Below are 26,134 nucleotides of genomic sequence, written 5' to 3' on the forward strand. Positions count from 1 at the left end.
TACCTTTTGCTAAGACTGAGAAATAATGAAGTATACATTTGACTTATCTCTTTCTCTTGTACTCTAGGTACCATTGGGAGTTTCAGCCCCAAGGTGAGTTCTCTTAAATCCTTTATGGTTTTACACTAAAAATGTATACTTGGTTTACTTCTTTCTTTTCAAAATAAAGCCTCTCTACTAAGTGACATTAGCAGTTCTATGAGAAGTTAGTGGAGTGTTTAATTAACCTTCACCCTACTAGACCATAGCCCTGCTTTTTAGCAACAGGGGTTCCGCCTTCAAAATAGATTCTTTCATAGAGCCCAAACTAGAATGTAATTTCATTTCTTGAGCAGTGGTAAATGCAAACGGGATTCACTGGCATTCAGATAAAATGGTGGCTGAATTCATAATAAAAACCTTGAGAGGGTTCCATCTCAGCTAATCCTTCATTTCTTCCAGAAATAAATTCCAGTATGTTACCTCCTCCATCACAGTGCTCTTTCACACAGCCTGCCTGTCTGGCAGCAGAGAAATGTCAGAAATGGAGCAGTGTTGAAATTCCCACCAGAACAGTGTTATCACATTTTAATATGAGCCTCACTGCAGCCTCAGTGCTTCTAATTGCTTTCACACCATTGTTTTCCTGGTTTTGCTTGATGAACCCAGCATCTGGCATGATTCTAAAAAGTACGACAGACAGCTGTGTGCAAAATTAAAAAAAAAAGTGGGGAAGGATTAGAACACATTTTTAAAAGGTTCAAAATTGGGATATTTTCCTTCAGATAGTTTGAAGGAGTGTCTTTAAAATATTTATGTTCCTTCTTTTTAACATTTTAGTTGAGAATGACAGAAACATTGAGTATTAATTATTTTTATTATAAATGGAATATTTTTATTTTCTCAAAGAATCACAAGGACTTATAGACAAAACTTGTTTGTGAGCTATTTTGCTCTATGATTTCTTAATACTATTAATGCATCCAGGGTCAGTGATCATTTCTGTTGTTGTTCTGGGCTATGCAGTCAGTACTAATCATAAGGACTGTATAGGACAGTGTAGAGCTGCTCCACAGGTTTCCGCTAGTGAAATCTCTATAGGAGCAGATAATTTCTTTCAAGGAGGGCTGATGGGAAAATTAAAATTGAGACTGAGAATACTAGTTCTGTTAAAAATGTTTGTTTCCTAGCTCACACTTTATGTATTTCATATGTGTAGACAACTTTCTTTAAAAGTCAACCTTAGGAAAAGGGAAGTCTTATAGTTTTAGAACTTTTTTTCTTTTTTTTTTTTTTAGTTTTAGAACTTTTGAATCTTGTAAATGTAAGTCAGAGTATTTCTAATACTTTTTATAATGTATTGTGGTGTTACTGAGTATCTTACTATTCTAAATTATTTTTGGCTAACACATAGATTAAATGGTAGAGAATTATATGCCGTACTTCACAAAATGTGGAATGTTATTATTCAGGGATGAGCCTTGTAGTTGAAAGTTTAAACAGATGCTAACCTAAAAACACAAAAGGTAGAGCATGAATATGTAAACTGGCAGAAATGAGTGGAACTGTGAGGGTAAAATTAATTACTTAAAGGAGAAATAAGGAATTAGTGTCAGACAGGAGATACCAATAATGCATTGAGAAAAGCATTTTGGAATTTCACACAAGAGACACTATCAGGCTAAAAAAGACAAAGGACTTATCTTACCAGATTCTTATGATAGTTGCATTGTAGTAATTTTCCAAAACAGGAAAAACCTACCATACATTTGGTCTTAGATGGCAAAAAGGTAGTGCCACCAAAGAAGAGCAAAACAAAAAATAGTTTACCGTGCTCGCTTCAGCAGCACATATACTAAAATTGGAACGATACAGAGAAGATTAGCATGGCCCCTGCGCAAGGATGACACGCAAATTCGTGAAGCGTTCCATATTTTCGACCCTGAAATGAACCAGTCTGTAACGAAGGCTAACTCCTAACTCCTTTCACCTACAAATTTCGTCTTTGGATACAAAGCTAAGTGGATAGTCCTTAAGGAGGGACTGTTTAAAAAAAAAATAGTTTACCTAAAACAGAAAACTGTATTTACTTCTTTTACAATGATTGAATGTGCTTAGCAAAATCTTTACTCCTTTGAAAGTAAGTGTAATGAAAGATCAAAAAGTAAAATCTATATTCACTGCTTCTTGCAGCTAATCTTGTTCATCTTCCTTTTTTCGTGGTTTTGTTTTGTTTTGTGTTGTTGTTATGTACCATCAAGTTGGAGCTTACCCATAGGTGACCCTTCACTGGGTTTTCAGAGGCAGTTGATTGCATGGGAGGGGGTTGCCCATCCTTCTCCCATGGGTAGCTGGTGGAATTCAAACCACATGTAATACGGGATAGCAGTGCAGCTTCTTGCCACTAGGCCACCAGAGCTTCCTAGGAAAAGATAGTGTCTTCTTTTGCCCTTTTGCTCAGATTTTAGGTGATTGTGTGTATCAGAAATTAGTGTGATGGTGGGTGGGAGTAGTGATTGGTCTAAATAAGGATCTGTGTGGAAATTCAAGATTATTAAATGGAATATATAGAAAACAATTGCAGAAGGATTTTTAAAACACTTAAAGAATAGTGTTTGGATTAAGATAGGACAGAAATAATGCCCTCAAACTTTGTTAGCATTTTTATCCATGGTCGGACTGTGTGTAGGGGGAAATGACAGGAATTTTATTAACTTTTACTTGTAATTACTTGTGTAATTACAGTGTATGTCAGTATATTTGAACTAAAAGTCTGATGATTGAAAAGAAACAAGTCCTTAATTGTGAAAGATCTCTTGTTAATAATTTCTTTAATAGCTAAGTCTTTTGTTGTAATACCTTACATGCTCTGCTGCTAACTAAAAAGTCAGAGGTTCAAACTCACCAGCTACTCCTCGGGAGAAACACAGGCTGTTACCTCCTGTAAAGATTTATAGCTTTGGAGACTCGATGGAGAGTCACTATGAGTTGCAACCGTAAAGGTGGCTATGGTAAAGACAGTCATGAGTTGGTACTGTGCAGTGAAGGAGTTCTTGTTAGGTGCCATCGAGTATGACTCAGAATGTCCCTATGAATTACAGATCTGACCCCTATCCTATGTTGTGTCACCTCATTAACTCTAACACAATCAAGCCTATTGCTGTAATCATTTAGTCCAACTCATTGAGAGTTTCCTTTCACTGACTCTCCATTTTTCCAAGCATGATGTACCTTTTTAATGTTTTTCTTTCCCCCCCCCAATTACAAAGTGTTATTCAGTTAACAGAACAAAAATTTTTTCTTATAAGCTGCATCAGACAACTGAAGATGGAACAAAAAAACCCATCCCCAAATATAACTCATTTGTGCTGTGCATCAACAAAAATCTGCTTTAAATTTCCATGTCAATTTACAGCCCACATATGTCCCAGGCAAGGTTCATGACTATTGAAAATACCACCAGGACAATGTTATCTAAAGACACATTCAGTAGTGTGTTAACTGTACAAAAAGACACTGTACAGTTTAGAAACAAATATTTTTTTTTGAAACAAATCTTATACAGACTTACAAGTCCATTTTTTTTTCTTTAAAAGAAGTAAGTTGTGTACAGGGGTGGAGTCAGTCTCAATGCTTTATAGACAAGGAGCGGGGAACTATACCACACCAACTTATTCATCATCTTCATCACCATCTTTATGCTCCTCTTCCTGCTCATCATCATCATCATCATAATCTCCTTCATCTTCCTCCAGCTTCTTGCTTTGGCAACTCCTTTTTTGGTTACATCAAGCTTGCCTTTAGCCCTGTATCAGTATCATTATATTAGCATCAGTATCCTTCTTGTAATTCTCCTTCAGCTTAGTGTCCTTCTTCAAGCAATAGCTTGTTTTTGGCAGCAGTATAATTCCACATCTCTCCCAGCTTCTTTGCAGCATCACCAATGGAAAGGCCAGGGTACTCACCTTTGATTTTGGAGCAATAACCAGAACAAAACTAGAAGACCAAAGGGAGCCTCTTGGGAGTGTTTGGCTCTTTGAACTTTTTTCTTTTTTTCTTGGGAATTTACAGGTTTTCATCTTTCTCTCTCTCAAAATGGGCCTTATCTGCCTTTACCATGTCTTCAAATTTACCTTCTCTTTAGCAGACACGGTCTTCTACCTCTCTGAGCACTCCTTAGAAAATTCTGAGAAGTTGACAAAAGCATCTGGGTACTTCTTATACTCCTCTCTGCAAGTTTAAAATCCATATGATGACATTTGCCTCTCGACTTCTTGGGAGCTTCTTTGCCCATGGTTAGTTATTTCTCTGTCTGGAACTCGATGTACTGTCATGGCTGGGAGAGTGGGAGCCAGACACATCCTCCTCACTCTCTCTGCTTAGTAACCTGCCTCTCTTCGTGGATAATATCTTTGATATCATCTCCAAAGTAATCTGGTCTTTGATCCTTAGTATTTAATGCCTCAAATCTTCAGGAAATGATTTTTTTAATTCAGACATGGTAGATTCAAGGTTGTATTTTGGTTCTTGTGAACTTATTTTAATATTCTTCAGCTTCAGTTTGAGCTTTCACATGAAAAATTGATATGTGCCACAGTAAGAACCTAGTCTGGTTTTGAATGCTGATATTAAGCTTCTCCAAAGATTTTTCAACAAATATAGTCAGTCTGATTCTTGTGTAGTCCATCAGATGTGGCCCTGTGTTTTTTAAAAAAGGTATTTACTATGAATAAATCATTGAATATACAAATTGTTATTTCTTGTCCAGCCTCATTTCTGTCACCCAGACTGTACTTTCTGATTACCATCCATCTTCATTGTTTCCAACTTTTGCATTCTCATCACCAATAATTATTAATGCATGTTGGTTGCTTGTTTTGTCCATTTCAGTCTGCAGAAATTGGTAGAAATTCTGAATTTCCCCCTCTTTTGCCTTACTTGTTGGTGTATATATTCTAATAATAGTTGTATTATCTTCCTTGTGTGTGTATGAATAGTAACACTTAAAGAAAGAGGAGAGAATAAATAATTCAGACTTAGAGAAGGATAATCAAGCAAGGATTCCTTTATACAATGTCCCATTTAATTCCAGATTCACTATTCCAGAGAACTGACCATTGAATAGTTTTAGGTAGAGTCTTAACCTTGTTTTGGAAAGGAAACATTCATGATTGAAAGATTATGATCTCTGAAACCTGACAGATACCAGTTCAAATATCACTTTTACTATTTAATGGTTTATAGCTTTAACAATGGAGCTCTCTAGTAGTAGCCAGTTAACTTTTGAACTGTAAGAGTATCAGGCACTCTTGGGCTTGGATCAGGCGACAGCAAGGTTCTATCGCTCAGCCATGGCCAAAATCAAGGCTTGGGACTTTCCTGGAAAGAAGAAGGAGGAGCTGTTAAAACAGCTGGACGATCTGAAGGTGGAGCTTTCCCAGCTGCGTGTCGCCAAAGTGACAGGCGCACGGTGCGGCTTCTAAGCTCTCCAAAATCCGAGTTGTCCGAAAATCCATTGCCCGTGTTCTCACTGTTATTAACCGGACTCAGAAGGAGAACCTCAGAAAATACTATAAGGGCAAGAAGTACAAACCCCTGGATCTGCGGCCCAAGAAAACACATGCCATGCGCCGAAGTCTCAACAAGCATGAGGAGAACCTGAAGACCAAGGAGCAGCAAAGAAAAGAGCGCCTGTACCCACTGCGGAAATATGCAGTCAAGGCCTGAACTTAAATAAATAAAACACAAAACTAAAAAAAAAAAAAAAAGTATCAGGCACTGTGCTAAGTGCTTTAAATACATTTAATCCACAGAATAATTCTTTGATATAGGTACTATTAATATATCCAGTTGACAAATGTAAATAATGAGGCAAATAGGAAGTTAGGAAACTTGGTCAAGGTTGCACAACTCAAGGATTTGAACTTGGTCAGTCTGAATCCAGAGTCTGCTCCCATAAAATAAAAATTTGACTGCGATATGATTAACATTAGTTTACCATTTTAAAATGTACACACATCACTGCGATCATTTCAGAATACTTTTCATCACTCAGAAAAGAACCCCCTATATCGGTTAGCAGTTCTAGAGGCCACAAAAATTCATTGCAGTTATTTTACTGTCACAGGCTTGTTTTGAACGCCAGTAGTAATTCATATGCTCAGAACTGTGTTTTGATATAGTAAACAATTTTTAAAATGTCATTTTTATTTGTGATACTGTTAATGTAAATCTTTCCCTCATATATCTGTTTTCTTATTTGTCTGTTGTCTACCTCCTGAATAATATTAATTTTTTTTAATTAAACATAAGGAAAATAAAAATCCAAGGAATTTATTACTTTAGTAAAGAGAGCAAAAAATTTTTTTGTTAGTTGAAATATGATTAGAGAACACGAGGAAGCCTTTCTATTTTGTAATAAGAGAAAAAATTCCTTTGACAATTCAAGTCCTGCTTTACTTTGAAAATTTTTTTTCCTTTTTCTTTACTGTTTGTTACAAACAAGTCATTGAAGTGTTTGCTACAATTTTTTTTTCATTTCAGTAATTGGTCAGATATTTAAAAGATAATGTTATTGATCAAATATCTATGTAACAATATCTGTTTTGCCATTTAGAGCTGGTCATAGCATCTGTGATTTCCTTAATTTTGTTTTAGTTTTCCTTTATGAAATGAATTAATTGTGACAAGTTATAATTTAATGAATCAGAAATTCTATATTAATGTTTGATGTTTATAGTTAAAGAATATATTCCTATTTTGCCAGCTGTTGAAATGTAACCTGACAAACATTAAACACTGTACTTTTTAAGTTTAATATATATATATTCCTATAAATATTCCTTAATGAATATTAAGTATAATTGCCCGCCACAGGCCCCAGAGTAAAAATAAGTGGCACAATTATTAAGCAAAAATTGAAAGATGATAATTAGAATGCTAAGTATGTGTATATTGTGTATCATGTATGTTACATATGCATGTACATTTATAAATTCATCTTTACTTCAATAGTTGCTTATATTTGTGGTAGTAGCATATGTTTGTTGTTGTTAAGTGGCATTGACTCAGAGTGAGCCAGTGAGCAATAGATTTAAACCTTGCCTTATCCTGCACCATCCTCACCATCTCTGATATACTTGAGCTCATTGCTAGTCACTGTACAAATCCCTCTCATTAAGAGTCTTCCTCTCTATTTCTTCCTCCACCTTTTTTTTAAGAACTGTTCCCTCCTGACAATATGCCCACAGTATGTGTTTCACTATCCTTGACTTTTTTATTTTTATTTTTTAAGCACTTAAAAAATTTTTTTAAATAAATTTTTTAATTTTAATTGTCATTTTAACAAAACTTTACAGAAAAGTTAGATTTTCATTCATTCATTGTTGCACGTTTTACCCCCTCTCCCTCCCTTTCCCCTCTTCAAGTTGACTTTTTTCCCCTTTTCATTAGTTTGTTTACAAAATTCTAATACAAATCCTTGACTCTTCAGAAGCACCTTAATTACACTTCTTCCAAAACTTTGTTTGTTCTTTTGGCAGTCCATGAGATATTCAGTACTCTCCACCAACACAACTCACAGCATTGATTCTATCATCCTTATTCATTGTACAACATTCAGCTGCATAAGAAGTAATTGAAAAGATTTTACCAATGAAACATGTCTTTTGATTTCTTAACTGCTAGTACTTTGAGTATTGATTATTGATTCAAGTAAAATGAAATAGTTGCCAAGTTCAGTCTTTTCTCCATTTATCACAATGTTGCTTTATTGGTCTAGTATGGTGTTAAGAGTTTATCGTTCAAAATGGCTTTCATAGTCATTGAATTGGACTTTGTCATGTGGATGGATGGGAATGTATGAATCAGATATGCTAGCCTATCCACAAAAGGATTGACTGGTCTCACCACTCAGTTGAGCAGCCTAAATTGGTAGGACTGAGAGCTTTGTCACACTGGTCTAAAGCTGAGGGCTCAAGGCTGAAGTATCTGTGAACACATTTAGGTAGTTGTCCTGACAGAGTGGTTGCATTCTGCTACTAACCTGAATTAAAGCCTTTTGATTCTTCCAATGTGGTGTTTTGTGGTCTATGAGCTAGTGTATCAGATTCTGGGCCCAGTAGACTGGTAAGATTGGTGTTTCGATGAATAGGAAGAGGTGTGGATAACATGTCTGACCAATTCTGCTGAATTGGTTTTGTGTTGTGCATGCTGTTCATGGGGACATTTCCCCTTGTGAAGTTGGTAAAGGTCAGAAAGGGTCTTCCTCACGTCGCCCTTGCTCTTTATACATCTGGTAATGAGGATTTTTGTTTTCTTGATGTTCAGATATAATTCCTCTTCTAGGCTGTAGTCTTTAATCTTCAGCAGTAAATTATTCTAGTCTTTTTCACTTTAAGCAAGTAATGCTGTGTTATTTGCATAACACAGATTGTTGATGAGTCTTCCTCCAATCCTAATGCCACAATCTTCTTCATATAGTCCAATTTCTAAGCTCAACATACAGACCAAATAGATTTGAAGAAAGAACGCAACCTTGATGCACACCTTTTCTGATTTTAAACCATTCAGAATTCCCTTGTTCCATTCAGACAACTTACACAGGCAAAAGAAATTTCTTGCCAACTTTGAGTATCTGCATGGATAATAAGTTTTTGGTAAAAATAATTCAGTATTTAAATATGAAATTTTCCTACTATGTAACTCTTTTGAATGTGTGTTTCTTCCCTTTTCCTTGATGCTTACTGCATCATTCAATATTTTGCCCATAGAATCATTCCGTATTGCAGACAAAGGTTTAAATTTGTTCTTCAGCTCTTTCCACTTGAGAAATGCTGAGCTTGTTTTTTCCATTCAGTTTTTCTACTCTAGCTCATTGCATATTTTGTTATAAAACTGTCTTCTTGAGCTCCCTTTTGAAATTTTCTGTTCATTTGTGTTATTTCATCAACATCACCAGCTTGAAGACTAAGGTGAGTCTGATCCAGATTGTAATCTTTCAAGTTACTTGTTAAGCATATGGAAGTTGGACAGTTAATAAGAATGACAAAAGAATAAGTGATGCCTTTGAGTTGTTTATTGGTGAAGAGGACTGAATACTCCATGGACTACTAAGAGAACAAACAAATTGGAGAAAGTGTGGCCAAAGTGCTCCTTACAGGCAAGGTGAAATTTTGTCTCATATATTGTGGGCATGTTGTTAGAATTGGTGAATCCTGGAGAAGGATGTCATACTTGGAAAGGTGGAGGGTCAGTGAAGGAAAAGATGACTCTTTAAGAGATGGATTAACACAGTGACTGTTTCAGTCGCACACGTATATCAAAGGTGCTAAGGATGGCACAGGATAAGGCAAAGTTCAGATCTGTTGTTCATATGGTCACTGTGAGTCGTGGTCATGGCACCTAACAACAATAGCATATTAAAAGTCAATGTCACAATCTCTTCAGACATCTATTTGACATCTTTCCTGTTTTTTATCTTTAAATTAAAAAATAATGATAATTTATTTCAGAGAAAATATGAAGAAATAATCATTTTAATATATAACTATGAGAGTTTGCTTATTGCAAAAGCTCTTTCCCCCCCTCTACTGGTTTACTTACAAAGTTTGTATACATTTTTTTCCCCACTGGATCTTTCACCTTTCCTGTCTTTTTTATAAAAAAATTTTTTTTAAATTAATTTTAATGAAAGTTTACAGACACTTTGGATTTCCATTCATTCATCATTGCACTTTTCTCCCTGCCCAGCCTCCTTCCCACCACCCCCTCCCGGTTCACTCTTCTCTTTGAAAAGTAAAAGAAAAATTCTTTGATTGTTATACAATGCCTCCCCTCAAGTCCACTCCACTATGCAGCCTTCGTTCTGGACTCCTGTCATGACAGTAATACCTGATCATATATCCCTTTTAAACAGTTCTCTCCCTCATCTGTTTCAATGCAGTATAATTTATCCATATTTCTCGGTCTCCCTCCAACCCTGATGTCAGTCCCATTTTACAACCGTGGCCCAATGCAGTATTTGTCCTTTTGTGACTGAGATATTTCACTCAGCATAATGTCCTTCGGGGTCACCCATTTTGAATAATATTGCATGAGTTCCTTGTTTTTCAATGCAGTATAATCTTCCCTTGTGTGAATATAACACATCTTCTCTATCCATTCATTTGTTGATGGGCGTTTTCAGCTCTTTACTATTGTGAACAAAGCTGCGATAAACATGGGTGTGCATATATTTGCTTGGGTGGCAGTTATTGTTTCTTTAGGGTATATTCCTAGTTGTGGAATTGCTGGGTCAAATGGTATTTCTATTTGCAACTTTTTGAGAACATGCCATACTGCCTTCCATAGTGGTTGCACCATTTTACATTCCCACCAACAGTGATTAAGGGTTCCAGTTTCTCCGCAACCTCACCAGCATTTGTTGTTTGCTGTTCTGTTAAGTTTTGCTATTCTTACTGGGGTGAGATGATATCTCATAGTTGTTTTCATTTGCATCTCTCTTACAGCTAGGGATTTTGACATTTCTTCATGTGTTTGTTGGCCATCTAAATGTCTTCTTTGGGGAAGTGTCTGCTCATATCCTGTGTCCATTTTTTCAGTTGGGTTGTTTACCTTTATCTTGTTGTGGTGCTCAAGTATTCTATAAATTCTAGATGTAAGTCCCTTATCTGACATGTTATTACCAGATATTTTTTCCCAGTCTGTGGCTTCCCTTTTTACCGTGTTGGAGAAGTTTTTGGGTTTGTGTAGGGAGTTGATTCTTAGAAGGTCCCATTAATCTATTTTATCCTCTCCTGGTTGTAGATTTTTCAGGATGCTCGGAAGACTGTTTATATTGTGGATTAGGACTTAGAGTTCTTCCAGGATTTTCTTTAATGAAGTTTATAGTCCTTGATTTTAGTCTTAGGTCCATGATCCACTTTGAGTTGTTTTTTGTGTATGGAGTGATGTATGGATCTTGCTTGAGTTTTCGGCAGATTGTTGTTGTTGTTGTTGTTATGTGCCATCGAGTTACTTGCGACTCATAGCGACCCTATGTACAAGAGCTCTAAATGCTGTTCTATCCTGTGCCAATCTAGACATCTCAAACGCACTCATTCCCACCACTCCAGCCACAGAATCTGTCCATCTTATCGAAGGTCTTCCTCTCCTTCGCCTCCTCTCCACTCTGCCAAACATGATGTCCCTCTCCAAGGACCAGTCCCTCCTTGCAACATGCCCAAAGTATGCCAGATGAAGCTTCAGAATCCTTAACTCCAAGGAGCATTCTGGCTTCACCTTCTCCAGGACAAACCTGTTTGTTCTCCTAGCAGTCATGGTATATTCAACACTTTTCTCCAGCACCACAGCTCAAAGGCATCAATTCTTTTTCTATCATCTCTATTCACCCTCCAACTCTCTGATGCATAGCATGTAACTGCGAAGACTATAGGCCGGATCAGGTGCACCGTAGTCTCCAGCCTGACGTTGTTGCTCTTCAGTACTCTTGAGATGTCCCTCACAGCTGACTTTCCCAATGCAATTAGTCTCTTGATTTCCTGGCTGCTGTTACCAAGAGTGTTGACTGTGGAGCCAAGTAAACTAAACCTGTTAACTATCTCAGTCTCTTCACCATCCATACTGATGCTGCCAATTGGCCCAGTGGTGAGAATCTTTGTTTTCTTGATGTTGAGCTTCAATTTTCCAATTTTGCCAACACCATTTGTTAAAATGGCTGTCATTTTCTTACTTAACTGATTTCATTTCCTTGTCATAGATCAGTTGACCATATAGGTAGGTGGGCTGATTTCTGGGTTCTCAATTCTATTCCATTGATCTATGTGTCTGTCACTGTACCAGTATCATGCTATCTTGACTACCATGGCAGTGTAGTAGGATTTTAAATCAGGGAGTGAGATGCCTCCTACCTTGTTTCTATTTTCAGTGAGTGCTTTGCTTATTCCGGGCTTCTTTCCATTCCAAATGAAACTGGATATTGCCTTTTCTATCTCGTTGAAGAATGGAATTGGTATTTGTATTGGGATTGCATTGAATGCGTAAATTGCCTTTGGTATTATTGTCATTTTCACTATATTGAGTCTTCCTATTCATGAGCAATGAATATTCTTCCACTTCTCAAGGTCTCTTTTTGTTTCTTGTAGTAATGTTTTGTAATTTTCTTTGAATAGATCCTTTGTGCTTCTGGTTAGATTTACTCCCAAATATGTAATCTTGTGATTAGCTATTGTGAAGGCTATTGATTTTCTTAGCTCCACCTCTACATTCTCTTTGTTACTGTAGAGAAATTAAACTCATTTTTGTATGTTGATCTTATATCCTGCCACTTTGCCAAATTGGTCCACTGTGTCCAATAGTTTTCTTGCTGAGTCTTTAGGGTTTTCTAAGTATACTATCATATTATCTGCATTGTTGTGGTTTTTATGTGCCATCAAGTCACTTGTTTCTCCTAGTGACCCTATGTACAAGAGCCCTAAACACTGCTCTATCCTGTGCCAACCTCACTGTCTCCTACACACTCACTCCCACCACCCTAATCACAGAATCGATCCATTTCATCTGGGGTCTTCCTCTCCTGTGCCATCCCTCCATTCTCCTGCGCCATCCCTCTACTCTCCCAAACATGATGTCCCTCTCCATGGACCAATCCGTCATTGTAACATGCCCAAAGTATATCAGACGAAGCTTCAGAATCCTTGACTCCAAGGAGCATTCTGGCTTCACCCTCTCCAGGACAACCTGTTTTTTCTCCTAGCAGTGCATTGTATATTCAGCACTTTTTTCCAGCACTGCAGCTCAAAGGCATCAATTCTTCTTCTGTCATCCCTAGTCACTGTCTAACTCTCTGATGCATAACATGTAATTGCGAAGACAATAGCCTGGATCTTTGTCAGTTCGGACACCTCTTATTTCCTTCTCTTGCCTTATTGCTGTGATTAAGACTTCCAATACAATATTGATTAAGAGAGGTAATAGTGGGTATTCTTGCCTATTTCCTGTTCTTAAAGGGAATGCATTAAATCCCTCTCCATTGAGAACAATGTTGGCTCTCAGGTTTGCATATATACTTTTTACTATGTTGAAGAAATTCCCCTCTAATCCTATATTGTTGAGTGTTTTAATCAGGTGAGGGTGTTGGGTTTTGTCAAAGGCCTTTTCTGCATCAATTGATAGGGTTATGTGGTTCTTGTTCTTTGCTTTGTTAATGTGATGAATTACATTGATTGTTTTTCTTATGTTGAACCATTCTTACATACCTGTTATGAATCCCACTTGGTCATGGTGAATTATTTCTTTGATGAATCATTGGATTATATTGGCTAGTATTTTATTCAGGGTTTTCATCATAAATGATGAAACACCACAACTTGATGTCACACCACAACTCATTTTGTCTTTAATCAGTGCATCATATAGATTCTTGAGATGGTTTCTAAATTCACATGGGATACAGTCAAGGTTGTTTTTTTACTTTGGTAGGATTGCTTTGTTTGTTTTTTAACCTCTTTTTAAAAAAAATTTCTATTTTATACTGGTTAGCTTACAAAATTACTATACATTATTTTTCATATTGGATCTTTCCCATTTCCTTTACCCTCCCCTAACTCCACCCATCAAATTATGCAACCCTAGGATTAACCACCCCTCTCTGATCACTTATTTTAATTTTCTTCAGCTTCAGTTTGTACTTGCATCTGAGCAACTGATGGTCTGTTCCATAGTCTGCCCCATCCTTGTTTCAACTGAAAATGTTGCACTTCTTAACTAGCTCTTTCCATAGATGAAGTAATTTTGCTTCTTGTGTATTCCATCAGGTATTGTTGATGTTTGTGTTTTTAAAAAGGTATTTGCAAGGGAGCTCTGGTGGCCTAGTGGCAAGAAGCTGGGCTGCAATCCCAGAGGTATGTGGCTCAAATCCACTAGATGTCTGCTGGAGAAGGAGGGGCAATCTCCTCCTGTACCAGTCAGATGCGATTTGATGGGACACACACACACACATACAATCATACACTCTTACACTTAAAAAGTATGAAAAGGTATTTGCAACGAATAAATAATTACTTATACAAAATTCTGACATGAAATCCCTAGCTCATTTTTGTCAACAAGCCAAAATACTAGTCTTTATTTATTTCCAGTTTTTACATTCATATCACAGGGTAATATCTTGCTGAATATTATTGACTAGAGCTGTACATATGGAGCTCTGGTGGCCTAATGGTAAGAAGCTTTGCTGCAACCCCCAAAGCATATAGTTCAAATCCGCCAGCTGCTCCACAGGAAAAGGATGAGCAGTCTCCTCCTGTTCAATTTACTGCCTCTGAAAACCCACTTGAAGGTCAGCTATGAGGTGGTTCTGATTCAGTGGCACCCAACAACAGCAACAAAACCACATAGACTGGGAAATGCCAGAAATTAAAGCAACATTCAGAAGAGACTATGATGTCAAGGATATCATTGCTGATGTTGGTGGATCTCGGCTGATAGCAGAGAATACCAGAAAGATATTTACTTATGTTTTATTGATGATACAGAAGTATTAAGCTGTATTGCTGTTAGGTGCCATTGAGTCAAGTATGAATTATAGTGACTCTGTGAATAGCCAGCCTGAATCCTGCCCTATTTTGTGCCATCCTCATTATCTCAACACCTGGAGTTCATTACTGAAGTCACCATGCCAGTTCATCTCCTTGATGGTGTTTCTCTCCTTTGCTCTCCTTCCATCTTTCCAAGCATGATATCCCTTTTCAAGGTACACCCGGTAGGTCAGAATAAATTCTGGCTAACATTGAGAGGAATGGGAATACTGGAACATTTGATTGTACTCATGCCAAATCTGAATATAGACCAATTAACAATGGTTTGAACAGAACAAGGGGGTACTGTTGTTGTTGTTGGTAGGTACTGTCAAGTCAACACTGCATGATTTAAAATTAGGGAAGATGTGTATCAGAATTGTATCCTTCCAGTATATGCTGAGCAAATAATCTGAGAAGTTGGACTACATGAAGAAGAATGTAACATCAGGATTGGAGGAAGCCTCGTCAACAACCTGCATTATTCAGATGACACACAACTTTGCTTGCTATTAGTGAAGAAGACTTGAAGCATTTACTGAAGAAAAGCAAAGATTATAGCCTTCAGTATAAATTATACTTCAATATAAATAATATAAATATAAATAAAAATCTCAAAACGGAACCAATAAATAAGTGGCATCACAGTAAATGGAGAGGTTGAAATTGTCAAGGATTTATTTTTATTTGGATCCACAATCAATACCTTTGCAAGCCACAATCCAAAAATCAAAAGGCATATTGCATTGGGAAACTCTGCTGTCTGTAACCTTTGAAAAGTACTAAAGATCAAGTATTTCATATTAAAGACTTGGATGAGCCTGGCTCAAGCCATTCCATCTTTACTTCTTCCATGTACATGTGAAAGTTGAAAAATGAGTAAGGAAGACTGAAAAGTACTGATACTTTTGAATTGTGGTGTTAAGAGTATTGAGTACTTCATGGACTGCCAAAAGGGTGAATAAATAAGTCTTAGAAGAAATATGGCCAAATATTCTTTAAATCAAAATATTCTTCCTTAAAAGGAAGAATGGTCCTAAATGATCCTAAAAGAATGATTCCTTAAAAGGAAGAATAATATGTTAGACATATTACCAAGGAGGACCAGTCCTTGAGAAAAGATCATGCTTGGAAATGTAGAGAGTTTGAGAAGGAAAGGAAGACCTTCAATGAGATAGAGATTAACACTGTGTAAAAAGAATGAGAGGGGCATGAGGACAGCTACAGCTGACCTCTGCTAATTCCACAAGGGGGCACTATCTCTATCAACAGCATCCACAACACATCAATTCCCTGGAGGTTAGACATGATACCCACACTCCCATATCCATTTGTACCAATTCCAACCCCAGTTCTATTGCTTTATTGTTGTTGTTGTTGTTAGATGCCATTGAGTCAGTGCTGACTCTAGTAATCCTATGAACAATGGATATGAACTCTATCCTGTGCCATTCTTGTCATCTCTGATATACTTGAGCCCATTGTTAATGTCACTGTGTCATTTCATCTTGTTGAGAGTCTTCCTCTCCTTTGCTGACCTACTTTCCAAGCCTGAGGTCTTTCCCCAATAACTGACCACTCCTAACAACATGTCCAAAGTATATGAGATGAAGTTTGACCATACTTGCCTCTGGTTGCATTTTCCCCAAGATATATTTGTTTATTCTTTTGGTAGTAGTCCATGTGATACTAGGTACTTTTCTCCAAAATCTGTTGCAACAGCTGCATAGTCCTTACAAAAACATGCTCATGATTTTGGAATTTATTAAGGAAGTTAGCATGTTACAACTCATGTTGGTAACAGGATTTCTCAATCAAGACAGCTTCTTAAGCATGCTTACAGGCCTTTCAGCATTCATCCCTGGACTTTTGGTCAGTGTTACAAAGCTCTCTTAGTCCAGGCTATTATAATGTCTCTCCGGCAACCCCCTCCATCTCGTGGCCCTCCAGCAAGCTTGGGCAAAGGCTTCTGGCTCTGACTCTTTGGGATAGCCATCCCAGGTCAGCTCTATTTTACCTCACATCTCTAGTTTTCCACTGTGGCTGTTGTGGCTCTTGTGTAGGTTCAGGTCTGACTGGTGCAGGAATCTCTGGCCCAAAGGATGTACACTGCATTCACTGCTTCTTTCTTGCTGGTATTAAGGTATTCAGTCTCTGCTGCTGCACCTACTCAATTTAAATCTGACAGAATGGCCATACCGCCCAATACCCTAGTGGCTACCACACCCGGTTTACTTGTTCCCTTCTAGCCATGTGGTGAAAATTAAAGGCAAAGACCTAGGAAAATAATTTTGTATGATAAACCCACTAAATCACACACAATGACCCAAACTGTGTATTCAAGCACAGCAGAGATTGTGAGGATGCAACAAAACCATGCAGGGTTTTGATCTGTTCTATTATAGAGTCATCATAGTTGATTGGAAGGCATGTAACATGTCAATCTTAAAATTTTAGCTTTTAAATGGCAAGTTTGTATTCTTTGTCAAACCAAATTGATATCTAACAATAGACATATTTTGCTTTGTAAAACAGTACAAAGTAAATACAATGTTCCTGTGAAAATCAGTTTAGTTATAGATTAGGAAGATTTAAGATGTATATGAAATAATTTGTGAACTGTTTTTTGGTCATTTAAAAATGGTAGTGACATGAAGATTGGAAATTTTAATTGATTAAAGATTTTTGTGTTATTAAGAAGCTAATTTGAGTAAGTTTGATAATGGTAATGTAATTATTTTTTAGAAAATGGTCTTCATTTTAGAACAAATCATGCTGTGACATTTAGAGATGCAGTGATATTATTCCTGACATAGTTAAAATATAGAGGGAGAGAGAAAGAGGAGAGTGGACAATCAAAGAGTTATTAAGCTATATGATGTTATACATAGGGGTTGTAACACTATTTTACCTACTTTTGTAGTGTTTCAAATTCTTTATGATATAAAATTAAAGGAAAAAGAAATCCAAGTTGGAACTAGTAAAAAATGTGCATTTCTTTTTCTTTTTGTTGTGATATAAGTGACAGTTTACATAGCAAACAGGTTTTCCATTCATCTATACATAGACATTTTGTTACAGCATTAACTGTAGTACCCACAATGTATTCACACTCTAAAATCTCTGTTATTTTTGTTTCCATTCTTCTGTCCTACTCTTTCCTGCCTGTTGTGAATTTTCCTTGGGCAAATGACTTTATTTAGTTTTTATTCTAAGGAATGAGTGCCTTCACAGTATTCTTTTTCACCATGTAAGGCTTATCATTTGGCTGCAAGTTGAGCCACTAAGGTGAGTTTTATTCCTGGTTCAAAAGATGACTAAAGATCATAATTTCAGGAGTTCCACCAGTCTCTATCAGTTAAGCGAGCTTAGCTTTTTAGTGCTGGGTTTTTAATATTTTTCAAATTTTCTATCATGACTTTGACTACATTAATGCCTAAAATACTTTAAATATCTTATTCACCAAAGATGTAGAATAATGACCTGATTTTAAAAATCCAGTAATGAAAGAATTTTTTCTTTTACTTTTCAAAAAGAAAAGTGAATTTGGGGGGAGGGGTGTGCAGGGACAAAAGTGAAGCAATGAATGAATAGAAATCCAAAGTTTCTGTAAACTTTCATTGAAATAAAATGTAAAAAAACTCAGTATTGACAAAAAATCCAGTTACCATATTATAAAGTTAATGTTTTTGAAATTCAGCTTCTATATTAGAAAGTGGGAGCTCTGGTGGCCAATTGGCAAAAAGCTGCACTGCAATTCTGAAGGTATGCAGTTTGAGGCCACCAGCTGCTCCGTGGGGAAGGATGGGCAATCTCCTCCCATGCGATTAACTGCCTCTGCAAACTCACTAGAATGTCAGCTATGGGTCGATTCCAAGTCAACGGTATTCAACAACAGTTAGAAAGTGAATGTTTCTTTTGGAAAGGGTATGAGCTTCTAGATCAGACCTGAATATGAATACTAGCCCTTCTGTATCTTAGCTTAGGTAAGTGATGTGACCTTTCAGAGCTTCAGTTTCTTCCTTTATAAAACTCCTCTAATAGTATCTACTTCACAGTTATTACTATTTGTAATGAGTTATAATGAAATTGTAAATACATAAAGTCTGCTTGCCATTTGGGAGATGATTACTAAGTGGCAGATATAGTATTTTTATGTTTTATAGTAGAGTTGTACAAGCAAATGCATGTATAGATCTCTGACAATACATATTACATGTATCTGTGTAACAGTCATCTATTTCAGCAGAACCCTGATGTAGACCATACAAACTACCATATGTATGTTTGTAAAGTTTGCCTTTATAGAATTTATGCTGTTATTATGTGCCATTGAGTCACCTGGAACTCATAGCAACCCAATGTACATTAGCTCTGAAATCTGCCCTGCCCTAAACCATTCTTCTTATCTCAGACAGACCTAATTCCAGTTCTCCAGTCATGGAATCAATCTCATCCTGGGTTCTCCTCTCCTGTGCTGTCCCTCCACCCTTCAAAGCATAATGTTCCTCTCTAAGGGACTGGTCTCCCCTGGCCATGTGCTCAAATTATGTGAGATAGAGCCTTAAAATCCTTGCATCTAGAGAGCAGCCTGGTTTCACTCTCTCTAGAACAGACCTCTTTGTTCTCCTGCCATGTCTATGGTATGTTCAACACTCTTTTCCAGCACCACAACTCGAAGGCATTAATCCTCCTTCTATCATCCTTAGCATTGTCCAGCTCTCTGATGCATAGCAAGTAATTGTGAAGACCATGTTCTAGATCAGGCCCACCTTAGTCTTCAGACTTACATCGTTGTTGTTCAGTACTCTAGAGAGGTCCGTGACAGCAGACTTTCCCAGTGCAATTCATCTTTTGATTTTCTGACTGCTTGTGCCAAGAGTGTTGATTGTGGGACCAATAAATCTGAAGCTAATCAACAATCTCAATCTCTTCTTCGTCCATCATGAAGCTTTACTGATAATGCTTCAGAGGTTAGGTTTATGAGCGTGTTGCTCTGTAATGCCTAAGACAGGTTGAATCAAAACATGAATGTCACTTAACTTCTTGTCCCTTACTATCACGTACTTGGAGCATATAATTATGACAATTATAAGAAGCAAGTCATAAAAGCAGCAAAGAAACACCATCTTTTCACGGAAAAAAAAAAGAATGGAAAAGATTTTCTTTTGAAGTTGAAGTGTTTTTGAATTAATGAAGTGTACAGTGATTTTACTAAGTTTTATTTATGAAAATATCCTTTGCATTCATGCCAGAAGGTTTTAATACAGTTATAAGTAGGATTTATACAAAGAAACACAGCCTAAATTTATGATGTGTTTGTAAATGTAAGAAAAAGTCTAAATTTACAATATTTGTAATTTATTGTTAAGTATCGTCCTATCACTATTCTTGGAATGCTATTATTTTATAAACATAAGTGTTGGTTATGAACCTGTATTATCCTAACCTATACTACTTTTGAAGAAGTCTTCTGGAATGTTTGCTATGTCTTATGGGAATTTAATAGGAGAGAAAAAGATACAGGATGAATACTCCTGCCTTTGACTTTGACTCAGCCTTTTAGCATCAGCAATCTTGAGAGCTGCTTTTGTACCTTTGATTTACTTTAGACATTCTTCCTCCCTTCTATGCTGTTTGCTGTATTTGATATAAATCAATCTGCGGAAAGCTTATATACATAAAAATTGTTTTTAACATAATTACCAACCTTGATACCTTTTCAAATATTTCCTCTTCCTATACATCTACTCAAGCCTGGAAGCAGGAGCAGCATCCACTACTGAAATGGCTTGCCTCCGGAAACTCTGCGTATGAACAGTGCTCAGGCCTTTCATTCAGAGGGTTGCTATGAGTCGTCTACGACTCCAAGGCACCTAACAACAACAACATATATCTACTATTGCCCTTGTTGATGTTTTCATGTTTTTAGAGTGACATAAAACCTTTTCAATTAATGTAGCAAGTTTTGCAACTACCGTCAGAGTTGTGTAGTCTGTAGGGATTTGTGCTGCTAACCCAAAGACTGTATCTTTCTTTTGGTTCAAATCCATCAGTGATGTTGAGGGAGAAAGATGAGCAGCCTCTATCTGTGCAATTTACAGTCTTGGGAACCCATCGGAGGGTTATCTATGAGTTGGCGCCAACGTGATGCCAACATGTTTTGAGTGAGTGAAGCAGTAAGATACTTTTTTTAGTAAAAAGACTGAACTTTTCCCCTTTCTGAGTTAAATTTTGCTAATATTTTTGTGTTGTTTCTAAATGTCTTCTTGTACAATAGAGAATATTGAAATATTTTAAAAAGAATGAATTTCATTCAGATAAGTCATTGAAGCAGATGGTGCTGCCTTCACACAGTTTGTACAAAGATGTTTATTATAGTATTGTTTGTTGTTGTGTACCATCGAGTCAGAACTGACCCATAGCCGACCCTCTGGTGGGTTTTCAGAAGCAGTTTAATCACACAGGAGGAGATTGCCCATCAGTTTCCCACAGAGTAGCTGGTGGATTTGAACCATGCCTTCAGCATTCCAGCACAGTTTCTTAGCACTAGGCTACCAGAGCTCCCTACAGCATTGTTTAAAATCACAGATATACCAAACAGTCTAAGTGTCTAGCAATAAGGATTAAACTATGCTATGCCCAGGTAGTGGAATGCTAATACAGTGGTTTAAAAGATAATAGTAAATTAAGCCCACTGCTATATTAACCCAAGGCCATTCTAACTCACTGCTGTCAAGAAAGTTCCAGCTCAGATCTTAATGGGAAGAGACTCTTCATCTTTCTCCCACAGAGTAGGTGATGTATTTAAGCTGCTAAGCAACCCAGGATATTACCCCCTATGCCACCAGAGCTCTTGGTTTCTAGCAGTAAGGACTAAACCCATTTAATCGAATGCTATATCATGGTTTAAAAGAAAACAATACGTAAATATGTGTATATCATAATCTCCAAGGCATATATTGTTAGATGTAAAGGGCAGTTTGGGTAGTGTATAGCTTGTGAATGTATTTAATGATACTCAAGAGTTTACTCCAAAATTGTTACACTAATACATTTTATATGCTGATTTTTTTGGGGGGGGGTGGAGGTTTGCCACACACAGAGTACAGGGGGGGAAAACTTTATAGAACTTCTGATTCTAGTCTTTATTTAGGTAGCAAAGAATATAAAATAATTGATAAATTAATAACTGCTTACATGTATTTTATTGATTTGGGGCTTTTGTTAAAATAAAACCTTATAAACAACTTTTCACAGAAAATTAAGTGGGGAGTACAGTTTCTGAAGGCAGAGTTTTGGTGTAAGAATTAATCTTCTCTGGGAATTTTCCCTCTAATGAATTTTCTTGTTCTGAACCAACAATATTGGGGCAGGGTGTAAGTGGTTAATTTGAGTACAAATGTTTTTTATACTTCTGCTTAAATTTTTTTAATTAAGTAGATTAAGCCTTTGGACTTGGAAGGCTGTGAATTTGTGTGATATTGCAGGCTAAATAATATAATGAATGGGCCAATTCCATTAAAAAGCATTAATTCTTTTCAATATGCTTCCCATTAACACATACTTTCTCTCATAAACTTTTAAAGTCATTATTATTCAGCAGGGTGGCTGAAGTATCACTAATAGTCCAAGGAAATGGACAGCTTACTTGTGTTGTTATTGTTAGGTGCTGTTGGGTTGAGTACAACCTATAGCTATTCTAATGACGACAGATTTGAATCATTTTATATTCTGTGCCATTCTTATGCTTCCTGATACACTAGAGCCCATTGCGCAGTTACTGTGTCAGTCCACCCAGTTGAGGGTCTTCCTTTTCTTCACCAACCCTCCACCCTTCCAATCATTATGTCTCTCTCCAAGGAATAGCCTTTCCTAGAAACTTACCCTAAGTATGTGAGGTGAAGCTTTGTAATTTTTGCCTCGAAGGAGCATTCTGGTAGTGCTTCCTCCAAAACATTTGTTTATTCTTTTGACAGTCCATTGGATGTTCAATACTTTTCTCCAACACCACAGCTCAAAGGCATTAATTCTACTTCTGTCATCCTTATTCATTGTCCAGCTTTCAAATGCATAGCAATTACTCAGAAAGACTATGACCTGAATCAGATGTACCTTAGTTCTCAAACTGACATCATTATGCCTCAATAATTTGGAGAGGTCCCTGACTGCAGACTTTCCTAATGTAATTCATATCCTGATTTCCAGACTACTGATACCAAGAGTGTTGATTGTGGATCCATGTAAGATAAAATTGACAGTTTCAATCTTTTCTCCGTCTATTGAGATGTTACCTATAGATCCATTGGTAAGAATTTTTGTTTTCTTATGTTGAGATGCAATCCACATTGAAGGCTGTATTCCTTGATCTTCTGCAACAAGTGCTTCAGTTCTCCTCATTTTCAGTAAATATGGTTGTGTCATCTGCATCACACAGATTATTGATCAGCCTTCCTCCGAACTTAATGCCACATTCTTCCTCATAGAGTCCAGATTAAAAAATTTGTTCAGCATACAGATTGAGTAAGTAATGGAGAAAGAAAACAATCAATAACCTCTGTGCAGATATCACAACCTTGCTTGTTGAAAGTGAGGAACTTGAAGCACTTGTTTACAGAAGATCAAGCAATATAATCTTCAATGTAGATTGAATCTCAGTGTCAAGAATATAAAGATTCTTACCACTGGGCTGATAGACATCGTCATGATAGATGGAGAAAAGATTGAAACTATCAACCTCTTACTTGGATCCACAATCAACACCCTTGGTGCTAGCAGTCAGGAAATCAGGAGACATATTGCAGTAGGAAAGTCTGCAGTTAGGGACCTCTCCAAATTTTTGAAGAGTAGTGATGTCAGTTTGAGGACTAGGGTACATCTGATTGAGGCTGTGGTCTTTCTGATCATTTGCAATGTATTTGAGAGCTGGAATGACAGAAGAATTGATGCCTTTAGGCTGTGGTGTTGAAGAAGAGCACTAAACATCCCCTGGACTGCCAAAAGAACAAACAAATACATCTTTGGAGAGGGTGCAGCCAGAGTGCTTTTCAGAGGCAAAGACGATGAGGCTTTGCCTCACATAACTTTGGGCATGATGCTAAGAGGGGCTATTACTTGGAGGACATGATAGTCAGAAAAGTAGAGGGTTGGCAAAGAGGAAGACCCTCAACCAGGTGGGTTGACCTGGTGTCTACTGCAATGGGCTTTTATGTCTCAGAAAGTGTGAAGAAGGCACAGAATAGGATAAGGTTCAAATCTCTTGTTCACAGAGTTTCTGTTGGTCCTACTAAATGGCACTTAGCTACAACTACTATTTTCATAGGCCTGTTATTGAAGAAATGGATAGCCAGTCCTTCTACCTATAGACAGGGGATGAGTCTTGTGAGGCAAATAATCAAAGAACCAGTCATATGAACCTGTCTGTCTTTGTTGTCAGTTTGCCACATATTTAACACACACACGGCAATCAGAAAAAGCTCTTAAACACTCATTTTCAAAGACATTTACCTTATCTTAAAAAAGATATATATATTTTTTAGATTTTAATGAACGTTTATAAAGAACTTGGATTTCCATTCATTCACTTTGCACATTTTCCTCCCAGCCCCCCCCCATTTGCTTTTTTCTTTGGGGGGGAAAAGTTCTTTAATTGTTATACGGTCCCCCCCCTTCCTCTGACCATTTTACTAAGCAGCTCTTATTCTGGACTCCTGTCATGCCAATAATACCTAATCATATATTCCTTTTATACAGTTCTCTCCATCTGTTTCAATGCTGTATACATTATTTATCTCCTCTTTTTTTTAGTTTCCCCAAACCCCCATATCAGTCCTGCTCTGTAACTGTGGTATTATGCAATATTTGACTTTCTGTGATTGAGATATTTCACTCAGCATAATGTCCTCCACGGTCACCTATTTTGTATAACATTCCATGAGTTCCTTGTTTTTCAATGCTGCATAATATCCCATTGTGTTAATATACCACAGCTTCTCTACCCATTCATTTGTTGAAGGGCAACCTTTGCTATTGTGAACAAACCAGCAGTAAACATGGATGTGTGTAAATCTGCTTGGGTGGCAGTTCTGGTTTCTTTAGGGTATATTCCCAGTAGTGGAATTGCTGGGTCAGATCGTATTTCTATTTCCAACTTTTTGAGAAAGCACCATACTGCCTTCCACAGTGGTTGCATCATTTTACACTCCCACCAACAGTGAATAAAGGTTCCAGTTTCTCCACAACGTTGCCAACATTTGTTGTTTGCTGCTCTGTTAAATTTTGCTATTCTTATTGGTGTGAGATGTTATTTCATAGTTGTTTTCATTTGCATCTCTCTTAGAGCTAGGGATTTTGAACACTTCTTCATGTGTTTGTTCGCTATATGATTTGAATGTCTTCTTTGGTGAAGTTTCTTTTCATATCCTGTGCCCATTTTGCAATTGGGTTGCTTACCTTTATCTTGTGGTGTTCGAGTATTCTATAAATTCTGGATATAAGTCCCTTATCAGACATGTCATTACCAAATTTTTTTTTCCTAGTCTGCGGATTCCCTTTTTACCCTGTTGGAGAAGTTTTTGGATGTGCATAGGGATTTGATTCTGAGAAAGTCCCATTCATCTATTTTACCATTTCCTGGTTGTAGGTAAAAATAGTAATTTTTAAGTATTTGTGCAATTTAGGTACCCTGTTGAAACCTCAACAACAAATAAAAAATATTAAAATAAGGCAGTACTCTTCTACATAAAACTTGTGCCCCAAAAGAGAACAAATATGGTATTAAATTATGCAGTGAAATGTTTTGATGGTGACCTAATCCATAAAAGAGTTGTACTACTAACCTAAAGGTGGTTGGTTTGAATCTACCAGCAATTACTAAGTAGAAAAATGGCTTATCTCCTACTGTGTGATTTACAATCTCCAAAAATTTGCTGAAAGGTCATTGTTGATGTCACTCTCATGGCAATGACTTTTACTTTTGACATTAATATAAGTCCCTGTTTGTAACTGAATGAAGCATGGGGAAAACTTGGAACACTGGGGACTTTAAAAGTATTGTTGTTGTTGATTGCCTTTGAGTTGACCATGACTCACAGTAACCCTATGGAACAAAAGGCCTGAAGCCCCTCTACAACTATTGACATTTATCAAAGTTCATAGAGTTTCCAGAGGCATGCTGTTTAGGAAGTGGATGCCACCCTTTCTTGAACACATTAAAAGCTGGTTTACATTTTCAGATCTGTTAATCTTACTTAGAAAACATTCTTTATGTGCATGGTTTTGTTTTCATTCCATACACACTTGTATAATTTTTCTTGTATCTGCCTGTAACTTGCAGAGCATGTAAAAGAGCAGGATACTCTTTTTTTCCCCCTCCAGTCTTATTCTTCTATAGCAGAGTATTGAAACCAGCTGACCTTATACCAGAGTAATCAGACAGACTGCCGTCGCACTAATTCCAACTCAAAGTCACCCTACAGGACAGAGAACTATCCCGTAGGATTTCCAAGGCTGTAATCTTTATGAGAGCTCTAGTGACCTACTCTGTAGAGAGTTGCATTGCTACCCCAAATGCCTCCCTT

The 26,134-nt window shown here is 37.0% G+C and overlaps 1 protein-coding gene across 1 annotated transcript in view; it reads left to right on the forward strand.

Annotated features, from left to right (window-relative positions):
* The window catches only part of SKAP1 (src kinase associated phosphoprotein 1), a 389,237-nt gene that overhangs the window by 82,009 nt on the left and 281,094 nt on the right, over positions 1–26,134 (forward strand). The window contains exon 4 of the mRNA XM_006889464.1: positions 68–93. Within this exon, the coding sequence (XP_006889526.1) occupies positions 68–93 (26 nt within the window). The remainder of the gene's footprint in view (positions 1–67; positions 94–26,134) is intronic.

Source organism: Elephantulus edwardii, unplaced genomic scaffold, assembly GCF_000299155.1.
Source record: "Elephantulus edwardii isolate Elephantulus edwardi_28Jun2011 unplaced genomic scaffold, EleEdw1.0 scaffold00077, whole genome shotgun sequence".
Lineage (NCBI taxonomy): Eukaryota > Metazoa > Chordata > Mammalia > Macroscelidea > Macroscelididae > Elephantulus > Elephantulus edwardii.